Raw genomic sequence first — 12,140 nt, 5'->3', positions numbered from 1 at the left:
ATAAACACCGATCAGTCTACCGCACTGGACAGGGTTAATAGGAGCTTGTTCGGAAGGTAAGCACGACACCTCCGGGCTTGGCCTCACAGATCGATAGGAAACGTTGCTGAATACGTGCACAGTAGCATTACTGTGCACAGGCATATAAGTTGGTAGCAGCTGGTAAGTTTTAATTGAGTGTCAATGGGCATGTCTGCCACGGCGGGGAGGTCTTTCCATGTAAGGAATGCGCTGCACATAGTCCTTTTGTTTGTTTGTTTATTTATTTATGCATTCTGGGAGTCGGGGTAGACTGCGCTGATTGAAACAAACACGCCACAGTATGTATGGCAATGCAGGGTCTTCCAGCCAGGAGCTGTAACTCACTGCCCTGTTTGTGATACTGGAGCTCAAGTTTCACATCGACTCCTATTTCTAATTCTGTTCGGCAAAGCAGTTTTATTTATAATTGACCCGAGGAAGTTCTTTCCCCCTTGGCCAGAGAGAGGTCAGGGGTCGGGCCGGCCAGAGAAAGTGATGATGACACGCTTTGATTTATGTAAATATATTTGCAGTCATATATTTGGTCAAAAGGAAGACTTTTAAATGTTTCAGTATTTATTTTAGCTGCAGAGAGTGAAAAGCCATTAACAGATGGAGGCTAATGTTGCTCAAATGCATTTAATTCAGCCAATTCCCTTCAACTTCTAGGAGCACTATTCTCATTATGGGACAGCCAACAATAAGAAAACTTACAGAAAAGGGAACACATTAGTGTAATTTACCTCCAGCGTTTCAGCAGAGCTCAAATCTGTCATTTGGACTAAATCCCCTGTCTTCCCATATTAACACCCACATGTGGCCCCAAGAGCAAACCTGGGAACGTGTAGGACCCAGCAGAGCTCCAGCCCCCGGCTTCACCTGTTCCATGCACACTTCTTCCCCTTTTTTTCCTCCCCTGCCTCCTATCGCCCCATGATAATGACAAAAAGCCTCGTGCCTTTAACAATGCTGTCGTACGCGTGCAGCGTGCTGGTCCTCTGCGCGTCCCTCGCCGGTGCCTCCCTGGCCGAGATGGTGTTCCGCTGCCCGGGCTGCACCGCGGAGCGCCAGGCGCTGTGCCCAAGGCTCACCGAGGCTTGCGCAGAGATAGTGCGCGAGCCGGGCTGCGGGTGCTGCCCCGTGTGCGCCCGGCTGGAGGGCGAGATGTGCGGCGTGTACACCCCGAGGTGCACCACCGGGCTGCGGTGCTACCCGACGCCCGACTCGGAGCTTCCTCTGGAGCAACTGGTGCAGGGCCAGGGGCAATGCCGGCGCAAAGTGGACACCGAGACGGCCACCTTCAGCCAGGAGCACCGGGAGCAAACCAGCGGTCAGTGTGTTTACTGGAAACCTGCTTTTCTTCTATTCATTTTTAATGACACTGTCTAGACTGCAGCCGGAGGAATAGTGTAGACATTTTGCACTGTCATGAAGGTGGATGAGATATGTTTATGTTTTATCATGCTTTCTAGTTATTGGGTCTGCAGTGCATCCTACAAACATTCATTGTGTAATTATGCGCCCCTTTGGATCCCTTTTAAGCTCTTTATGCATCAGGATTTAACCACAGGCTTGAAATAATCTGGAAGTGTGTGCTATCAGCACTTTGTTGCATCTATTATGTTGCATTATGCATTTGAGGTGTGCTATTTCTGAACTTCTTCTGCAGTCATGACCTATTTTCTGCCTGTTGCATGAGGCATTCTCACACTCATGGTAAAGTCTGTGTTGCATTGACTTGTTTATAGTGTTGTGAATGTGCACGGGGAGAGAGAAACAAAAGGAACAGTCACTCTGCTCAAGTTAACCTCAGCTATGCGCCGGACAGCTGGAACCTCCAGTCTCTGCCTTTAAAACACTGTGACAGAGATCAAGGTAGTGGCCTGCAGGATTCACCGAAGTTACTCGCTGGGATCTTTGCAGAAAACATCATAGTATTGATGTTGACATTTCCACAGGGGAGTGGAGAGAAAGGAACGGAGCGAGACAGCAGGAGGAATGCAGCATTGATTAGAAAAGTGGACTTTAGGCTTTGACCAGGAATTGCTATACAGTGGTGTTGACAGTGACTGCATTGACTGGGTCGTGTACCTGGGAAACAAGCTGGATGATGTGCAGCCGGGTCACACTGAAGCTCCGTGAGGCCTGCAGCCAGCAGCTCATGTGGCTCGTGTTTGAACAAGGACAGGTCGCAGTGAGGAAGAAAAGTAAATCTCCTCATTAACTGGCTGATTTTGAAGCTGCACACACACACACACACACACACACACACACACACACACACACTCACACACACACACACACACACACACACACACACACACACACAGAGTCGACGAGTGTGCAGTGGAGCCAGCGCGGTGTGATTTCTACCCATTTCCAAATCCGTGCTTTGTCAGAGTTTACCTCCAGACTGACACGTGTTTGTTTTGGCAGCGAACTCCGGAGAGAAACTACCAGAGTAGTAACCCTGCGACTCTGTAAGGACTCTCCGGCACACACAAAATGCTCCGCGACACGTTTGTGATTTAACATCCACAAGTGACTTAATTCCACAATTATGCAACCTCAAACAATGACACGCGAGCAATAAAACAGCTGTGAATTGCAGGGTTGCATAAGTGCAAAACAAAGAGGACAAAACGCAGGAACACCGTGTAAAGGCTTGCTTGCAAGACGGCAATTTGTTCGCTGTCACTGATGTTGTCTTCCTCAGGTTTGGCTCAGGCTGACCGCTCTGAGATTTAGGTAGATGTGTCCAAAAAGGCGGTAAAAGGCTGAATGGATAAAAGGAGGATGGAAGAGTGACCTCTGTCTACAGTTGAACTGTGTAGTGTGGAGATGTATCAAGGCCAAAAGATGGAAGAAACACATTTTTATTTAGGAAGCAGCAGACTTTCTCCCATCCACTTGGTGTTTGGAATATAAAATAATAAACGTGTACTGTCGGTCTCCTGCTTTCCGTTCGGCCGAGTTTGAGACGACGCAGACTCGATTTCCTGTCATAAATTCTTCTCCGATATAAAAAGAGGAAGTAATGAAATCTCGGCTCACGTCGGCTGTCGGAAGATTGAGAGCAAACTTCTGGCTGCGACCCACCGCGTCTCCTTCGTTCCAGGAATTAATCTGTAAACGACAAGAAAAGGGCTGATTATAATCCGATAATGAAGTGGTTGTGTTTAGATGAGCAGGGGGAGCGGCGACTCTGGAGCGAATCTGAAACCCTGGGCAAAGAATCAAAGGGTGAAGTATTGCAGCTGCTTTATTTGGATGTTTATACGCCTCAGCATCCTGGCATCCTGTCGTTCTTGCTCAGTTGTATTCAAATGATATGTGCTGGACAAAAATAACACATCCCAAAAACATCTGACACTGAAATAGGATTATGTAACCTGTAAAATCAGCGATGGAGGTGACGGCATTTAATGCATTTTAATAATTGATTCGTCGTGAATATATCCGTCGCAACTTGCAATGAAAGCGGCGGTGGGATCCTGGAAAACTCCTGGATCAGCACTACAAACAAGCAAAGAGGTAAAAGGTCAGAGGTCAATGATCTTAAGCCCCTAGAATGATCATGTCGGAGAAAAGAGGGCGAGAGAAATCAGTCAGAGGTAAATGTAGGAGAGTGAATGGAAGATACTAATTATCTGTGATATTTGCATTGAACCCAAAGTATTTATTCAATTTATTCTATATTGCAGTTTAAGTAGCTGCAAAAAGTAATGAAAAAGTTATTAGTAATGAACTCATTTAGTTGAAATGTGCTCGCTGAGTTTCTTCTCAAAGCCACGGGCGAGTTTTGTTCCTTGTTCTATGAAATGGTCAAAAGTAAGTGATTACAACATATTAGTACTTCATAAAGTAAGAAAGTGGCATTGCTTCATAGATGTCTGAGTATTGAACTCCCACGGTGCAGTCATGTCTCGTTTAGCTCAGCAGGAAGTTGATCAGGCTTTGAAAGCCACGGTCGAAATGGACGATCAAGTTTGCTCTATCAAAAGTAGTACGCTGTTTGAAAGTGTGAGTGTGTGAGTGAGCAGTGTGTTATAAGCAAGAGGCAGATGGACATGATTCTGTGACACTATACGCCGGGCTTGACATGTGGATCCACCAGAACATCTCAATTAAAAACATGAATATATGAAATTGCATAAAAAACAAATCCTGTGCGCTCTGATTACCTCCCTTCAGACCTTCAGCATGTCTTTGTGTGTGTGTGTGTGTGTGTGTGTGTGTGTGTGTGTGTGTGTGTGTGTGTGTGTGTGTGTGTGTGTGTGTGTGTGATTGGCTCCACGTGTTACACTGCAGGCAATCACTCGCAGGAAGACAATAGATTAAAAAAGAAAACATTTTCCAAGAAAGTTTTGACTTCATTTTGACCAAGAAGTGTCTCAAATAATGTGCATATCTTTGAATAGATGAATAAAGATGTTTAACTCTTATTCCAGATGTGTTGAACATGTTGACATCGTTCTGCTCTGTTTGCACACGTTGTTTATGCAACTTAATATCTGAAGTTATCACGATATCTCCTGGATTGGGTGATGTGGGGAAATAGGAGGATTGAATGGGATAACTCCTTCGTGAACCCAAGAACTGATTCAAATTTGAATATTTTAATAATACAACTCAGTATATTTTTATTTAAAGTTCAGACTTTTACTAATAACACAAATATTCCACGTTTCATAGACTTTGAGATGAAATGCCTCCCTTTTCCAAACTAACACCCACAACGTTCCCACTACCTCTCTGTTTATGCTCAGTATTACTTGATATTCTGTTCCCAAGGAAACCTGGATCCAGAAAAAGTGGTTCCTTTAATCAGCCTGGATGGGCCTTTATTGTTTTGACAGGGATCATACCATGTGTGACCTCTGCAGGGAGCCAGCTGATTAACTAAGTCCAAGCAGAGCCCGTGGTTGGCCGGTAGAGTGTCACATGAATTAGAAAAGGAGATGAAGCTAATTGGTTATTACTCCTCAAAATAAGCTTTTGTTTCAGCATCAATTTTGCCCAAACTTGTCCTGATCGAGCCGAACATTTTGACAACGAGAAGTCTGAAGAGGGAAAAACGAAGGTGGAGAGAGGAAAGTGGAAAACTCCCGATCCGGTCGCTGAAATCACATTGTGAGCTCAGAGGGGCATTCCTGTGTACCTGCAGGGATCCAGACGGGGCCCGCGGGACTGAAATAGCTCCCCGGTAATCCCAGGCTTCTCCAAAAACAGGGGCGTTTGTGCCATCAGGGCATCATGGAAAGAAGCCTGAGGGGAGGTGTTGTGACATGTGTTGCCTTGCCCTGTGCGTTTTCATTCGCTGCAGGTAATTGGACGGCTACTTAGGAGGGAACCTGTGGGGCCGGCTCTCTCTCTCCAGCTTCCAACCGGGCCATGCTGCCCAAGAGGGATCCTTGGGGTGGTGGGGTTAGGAAGAGTGTCGGTAGGGGTGAGAAGCCCTTTTTGTTTAGCCGTGTTTTCTCCTGTTTTCGGGTAGGGAGATGGGTAAGACACCTGTATTTTCTTTTGTTCCTTTTGTGGTAGGGAAGTTAGATCACGTGCACAGATTGTTTTGTTTGTTATTTTGGGCCAGGCTCACCCTGGAGAATTTATGACACCTGGTGGAAAATAAAAACATCATTGAACTACTCCTCTGCAGCATTGGTCCTAATTTGGGAGGTGGGGAGACCCGTCCGTATGTTGCGCTCAGGCTCCCCTAGGCCGGGCGTGCCAAGAATCTCCTTGTGCCTGTTGGGATCCAGAATAACTTCCCACCTTTCTTTTGGGTAAGGGTGATTTAAGACAATACCAACACCGTCTGAATGCTTCTTACTCCGGAGGGGAGTAGAAGGTCACCAAAGTTATGAGGATTCATCCTCTGGACAACATGATTGGCTGTCCCAAACTCCATAGCAACCCATTCAACAGCTGTTGAGATGTTTCACTAAAATATGGCAAGCATTAACGAAGATGTTGCTCTTTGAGGATTTCTTTTTCTGAATGCTTTTTTTTTTTTGTACCCTTGCGGTATTTAAACTTTAAGCAGTTGGCCAACCTTTAAAGTTATATTGCAAATCCCTCCCGACCGAATGTTCTTTAATTTCCAAGAAAAAGAGGGAGTGGAATTTGTCTCGCTTGATCTAGTCCTCTTGTTGTTCTCGCTGTTGTCTTCTGGTAAAAAATGATTTACGACCACATAAGATCATTTAAAGTTGTTCTGACTTACGCTGACGTTATCTCCCCCAGAGGCCCCGCCCCCTCTTATCTCTCCCACAGTGGATGAGTGTCAGTAGATGCTCGATGTGTTCCAGCTCGCCTGGCTTCGTGGCCTAGTTTAGGTCCTGCAGGTCGGCCCAGAGTTCACCAGCGAGATGCCTGGCTGGCCGCGGATGTGTGCGTGCGTGCCAGAGCCTGTCCGAAGCCTGCTTTTAGATGCCTGTTGCAGGCCAGAAAGCCTGGAAGGTAAACATATCTGCACTTTGCTGAGTTTGTGTTTCGAGGAAAGCGGTCCCACCGGGCCGCGCCATGGCTGACGGACTGCCGCTACTCTTCGCCGTTCCTTTCATCGACTTTGCATGCGGCACACGACATACTTCACACCTCAGAGCGGCCTTAAACGCCATATGGAGAGAGAAGACCTTTTTACTGATTTACACATTCCAACATTTAAAGGGATAGGTCAGTTCTCTGCTGACTCCGGGTATAGCGACCGGTTATCTACTGCATGTCTATGGAATCAAGTAGCAGCTCAACTTAACACTTTTTGCACATGAAAGTATGAAATTACATATTTTTTTCCAATACAAAAAAGATGTTGCAACTAAAACACAAGTTATTAGAGTTTAGTTGTCAATTTATTTAGAACAACTGTTCCATTTAAATCAAAGTAAATATACATTTTAGTTTATTTATTACAAGAAACTCCATATTTGTATTATTACCGGTTGATATATTTCACATTTCCGTTCCTCCCTCAAATTGATATGAAACTACGCGACCCGTTGAATTCAAGGGTTACCAAATGCATTGAAAATGCTCCCATTGACGTGCACTAATTCCAGAGAGCTAAGCTAACCAGTCCACACCCATGAGTTTGTCTTGACCATAAAACGGGTCCATTTTGTAGCGATGCAAAGAGGATGGAGCGGGAACGCTGATGTCTTTCGCTTTTTCTCCAGCTCCACATTCTCCAGTCAAGTCGTGGGCCATTTGCTCAGTTGACCAGAATCTGGACGATCAGACATGACACTTCTGGCCTACGTGCCATCTGGGAATTCGCCATGGATCAGATACAGAAAGAAAGCCTCTGGAGCCATTGTGTGAGGATTAACTCAAGCAGTAGACTGGACAGTAGGCCTGCTGCTCTGTTGATACTGCTGATCCCAAGCCCACCGCTGTGGACCGGCTCGGACTGCAGAGGCCTAGCGCCCCCTGAAAGTGGGGTCCTGACCCTGTGTGTGTGTGTGTGTGTGTGTGTGTGTGTGTGTCGCTGCGTATGATCCGTGCGCTCTATGTTTATGCGCGTCCACGGTGTATCTGAGTGGACGTCTCGGGTTTCCTCAGAAGAGAGGGAGGGATGCTGTCGGGATTATGTAATGCGGCAAAACAAAAAGCACCCCAGCCACTAATATTTGGTGTGTCGTGCGTTTATCCGCCACACACACACACACGCGAGCACACACCTGATTCCAGTTGACTTTTGCCCTTTTTTGAGGAAAGAAACCCAGCCTTCAAAGGAAAGCACGGCGGAGCATCACGAGGCGAACCGGAGTCCAACAACACCAGATCTATCTGATGGAGAACGGCGCCAGCACCTTGTTATTGCTCCGTTTGGAATTTCCTTTCTCCCGTTCGCTCTGAGGCCTTTTGTAATCATATTCTACGAGCGGATGTCAAATGTACCTCTTGCAGAGCGCGGAGAATGCCTCTCCAGTCTGCCGCCGCCACCAGGAACACACACTCGCTCTCATTCTCTGCCCTACAGACGCCCTTTTCCACCAGTCTGCGCCGTACGGCCGTTGCATAACCGCGAACTATCCGCTCTCTGGCCCGCCGGTTGACCTCCTCTACTCTCTGTGCTTATTTCCCTTCTTTCCTTCAGGCGCCGAGTGAATTCCTGCATCCACGAAACACTCGCTCGACTGAAAATCAGGGATAACAAACACTCGTCCGACATATTTGAAAGATATTTCTTTCGACCTAAACTGAACTGAGATGTGATCGTTTTTGCCTTCCGAGGCATTTTTGTGTGTCTGGAATCAGCTGCTTTGGAGTGACGCTCCTTTTCCACTCCCTCCCCGTCAACCCTAACCCCGAAGCAGGCTCTGTTGTCAGAAACAACATGTTCTGTTGAACCTGATGGCCCCTCACATTGTTTGCTCCATCTGTTTGAAGAGGGGCTTTCTTTTTTAGGTTGATGTTTAACAAGACTCCAAGGAGAGAGGAGACTGGAGGAGTCATGCATGGCCACAGGGACAGTCAGGACATGCATTTGCTGCTTTAGTTTAATACATGACTCATTAATTGTTCATCAGTGTTATTTCCACAAACTGACCTGCTTTTTTAACGTTGCAGAGCGACAGCAGTAGTTCTGGTCTTGTTGCTGTAATAATCACAATGTGTGAGAATGTCATCCATGCAGTGGCTTTAAACTAAGAAATTATGTATTTCCCCATATAACATCTTTTTAATGCGTTCATAGATTTAGCCATTAGTTGAGAGGTTTTCACGGACCCAACATTTTGACAAATTTTGGTCGCTATTTGTCCTAAAAAAACTCATTTTCTTTTATGATACAGAAGCACAAGGTGATCCGAGTAACAGCTTGAGTCCAGTTTGATTCACCGAGGTATTGAAACCCCATAAAGACCTAAAAATCAAAATCAAAATGAACTCATCATGAGGTCTTCCAAATACAAGCATTAGAGAAATGCATGATTTGTTCATTTATCACCACTTTTAACATCTGCTCATGAAATTAAAATCACACCAGGAAGGAAAAACAGCAACCATGGAAACCCGACTGTGACTAAAGTTCAGCAGAGGCCAACTTTTCAGAGCCGCAAGCTTGTTAACGGAGCTGCATGTGGCTGCTTCGCTCTGGGAGAAAGGAAAAGGATTGTCGTGACTCACTGATTGTGCCGATGCGTTTCAGAGCACTTTAACAGTGGGGTTTTGGACACTTCAGCCCCCAAAATGTCAGCTGTGACAATGAGGAACAAATATACCAAAAGAGTTGAGCTTCTACACCCTGGAGGGTGCAGGTGAGCTAGACCAGCTGGCCACCTTTGCATTAGGAGCGACCATCAGGCGCAGTGGGAGGGACGTCGGAAAATCCAGAGAATTGTGTTCTATATTTCCCTCCCATCCATCAACTAGTCGACTAGTCCTCAAGGAAAAGGAGAGAAGATTCTCCTCGAGGAGCTAAGGTGCTTTTAGAGCAAAGCAGGCCATGAACTTTGTCGCTCTGACAAATGAGCTTCCCAAGCTGAAGCTGATTTTGGCACCTCCAGCCTGTGAAGCCCAATGCATTATGGGGATGACAGCACGAGGACCACAGGGCGGCTCGGGGAGGGAGGCGGTCAGGACCAGTCACAGGTTCAATGCTTTTAGAGCCAACGTGTCCATCAACGTGTCCTCGAGTCCCGTCCAGCACAGTTTGATTTCTACTCTTTTCGGCACACAGAAAACCAGCCTATTTTTAGGCCTCTGCTCAAAAATGTCATACCCAAACTAAAAATGGTGTTTCTCTGCAACCACTAGGACTATTTGAATCATTTTGTTTATAATAAAAGGTACACATGTGAGATTTTGTTCAGATGTGTACATATCAGTATATATGTTACTGGTTAAGAGTAAATGAAGATGACACACAGAAAGACATGAAAAGGTTTCAGGTCCGCCTATAAAAAAAAATCTCTTTCAGGATGATTATTTCTTTGAAATGATGCAGCTGTAAGGTCCAACTCTAACCCAAATCATAGCTCAATATGTGAACATTCTCTAACCCAAATCATAGCTCAATATGTGAACATTCTCTAACCCAAATCATAACTCAATATGTGAACATTCTCTCTGCAAAGGTTGACTTTGATAAAGTGAAGCAGAACAAAGTTAGAGGGTTTAGAACAGAGAACATTCAGGCGAGGTCTCCAAAATTTGCAGTTGGCCACATTTGCGCACATCTGGGACATTTTAATTTTTTCATTTAACAAACCATATATTTCTCTTGTATATTACTTATGGTGTTCAATACATCAAAATACAGTAGTTTTTGACATTTTTTTTCATAAAATAAGTTTTGATTGACAGTTTTATATAACAATCGCTCAGTCTGCCCCCCTTAGGGGGGCATTGGTGTTTAAAAGGTTAAGACGCTGTCTTTTAACAACTAAATGTATCAACGCGGTGGGATTTCGGGGATCCTTGGATTGAGATTTTGATCGGTTTGATGTGGCGTCTCCGCAGGCGAGGCCGTGGAGCCGCTGCCCGAACAGGGCGTGAGTGAGATCCCGGCCATCCGGAAGCCCAGCAAAGAGGCCGCCTGGCTGGGCCCCAAAGAGAGCGCCGTGCGCCAGCACCGGCAGGAGATGAAGACCAAGATGAAGACCAACAAGGTGGAGGAGGTGAAACCTGCGCGGCCCAAACAGGTGAGTAAAGCTTTGGATAGAGCTCTTGAAATGTCATTAAAATCATTAAGTCCTGGAATCAACCAGCAGGAAGAGGAGCGTGTCAATTATTTTGTTCTCAGTTCAATCTCTATTTGGCAAAAGACACGCAGCATTAAATAAAAACGTAAAGTACTAAAGTGAGAGTGAGTGCAGTGTTTTCCAGAGGAGACACTAACTGACTGAGGGAGGAAGAGGAGGTCAGTGTCGCCTCCCTCTGGTGCAGCAGCTGTTTGGCTAGTTTCATGTGAGGATCATTCAAAGTGCTTCAACCTGTTGATAAGTATCAGTTGAATTCACTTCAGGAAATGATGACACCTCATGATAATAATTTCATGTCATGGCATTTTTTCCCTCCAGTTTCTTCCAGCAACCACTTTAATCAAAAGGCAGATATTGAATACACCTGACCCGCTCTGTAATCCGTAGCCGGGCATTTCTAACCGGCGTCTAATCGTGATAGTTTCCATCCGCCATAAAAATCAGTGGAAGGTTATTGCTCAGCCAGAAACCTATAACTGTCTCAACAAGACATTTGGCTGTGTGGAATTGTGAGGTAAATCTGAGGTCACTGGCAAGCGTTGTTGTTCATTACTGGCAAGAAAACATGATTCATTTGCTCATTACGGAAAGGCCCTTAAGCTTTATTATGTGTGTGCGCCTTTTATGTGAGATTTTATGTAGCATGTCAAAAATGTGCTGATGCTATGCAAACACATCTTGGTGTTGATGAATGCATTTCTGCTGTGCGCATGGATTTAACTGAACTTAAAAAAAAAAAAAAAAAATGAAATCAGATTTGTTTTTATGTTTTTTAAATATGGAAAAAAATATCTTATTTTCCAAAGAAAACAACAAATAGGAAAAACTGTAATCTCCCTGCACAGAGGTTTACATGTTATTTGTTTTGCAGAAACCTGCTGTCGCGCCCAAACGGGCGTGACCTAACGTAACCTGTGTTGTTGTGTCAAAGACTCAGTGTCAGCAGGAGCTCGACCAGATCCTGGAGAGGATATCCAAGATGCCCTTCAGAGATAACCGAGGTCCCCTGGAAGACCTGTACGCCCTGCACATCCCCAACTGTGACAAGAGGGGGCAGTATAATCTCAAACAGGTGACTCCAGGCATTGTGGGAAATGGGGGGTAACCGGAGAGGGAGTATATATATAGTATATATATATAAGAAAGTGTTTTTAAATGAAACATGCAACATAAAACAGATTTTGCACAACACATACATGCATATTTGGTGCAAAAACATGCACAAATAAACACAGCGTGTTGTGTTTCAGTGCAAGATGTCCCTGCACGGTCAGAGGGGCGAGTGCTGGTGCGTCAACCCTCACACCGGCCGCCCCATCCCGGCAGCGCCCGCTGTGAGGGGAGACCCCAACTGCAGCCAGTACCTCAGAGACCTGGAGCTGGAGCTCCCCGACATGGACCAGATATGAA

At 45.6% G+C, this 12,140-nt stretch overlaps 1 protein-coding gene across 1 annotated transcript; it reads left to right on the top strand.

Moving 5' to 3' along the window:
- Positions 1–954: 954 nt before the first annotated feature.
- igfbp2a (insulin-like growth factor binding protein 2a) lies at positions 955–12,139 on the top strand (the record flags this gene model as incomplete). The annotated part of the gene is made up of 4 exons (XM_079236586.1): positions 955–1,351; positions 10,489–10,670; positions 11,662–11,802; positions 11,981–12,139. The coding sequence occupies 4 exons, from the start codon at positions 955–957 to the stop codon at positions 12,137–12,139; spliced, it is 879 nt and encodes a 292-aa protein (XP_079092712.1).
- Between the last annotated feature and the right edge of the window lies 1 nt (position 12,140).

This window comes from Taurulus bubalis (genome assembly GCF_910589615.1).
Source record: "Taurulus bubalis genome assembly, chromosome: 21".
In the NCBI taxonomy this organism is placed as follows: domain Eukaryota; kingdom Metazoa; phylum Chordata; class Actinopteri; order Perciformes; family Cottidae; genus Taurulus; species Taurulus bubalis.
Note: the sequence above shows the minus strand (reverse complement) of the source record. Positions and strands in the feature narration are given on the sequence as shown.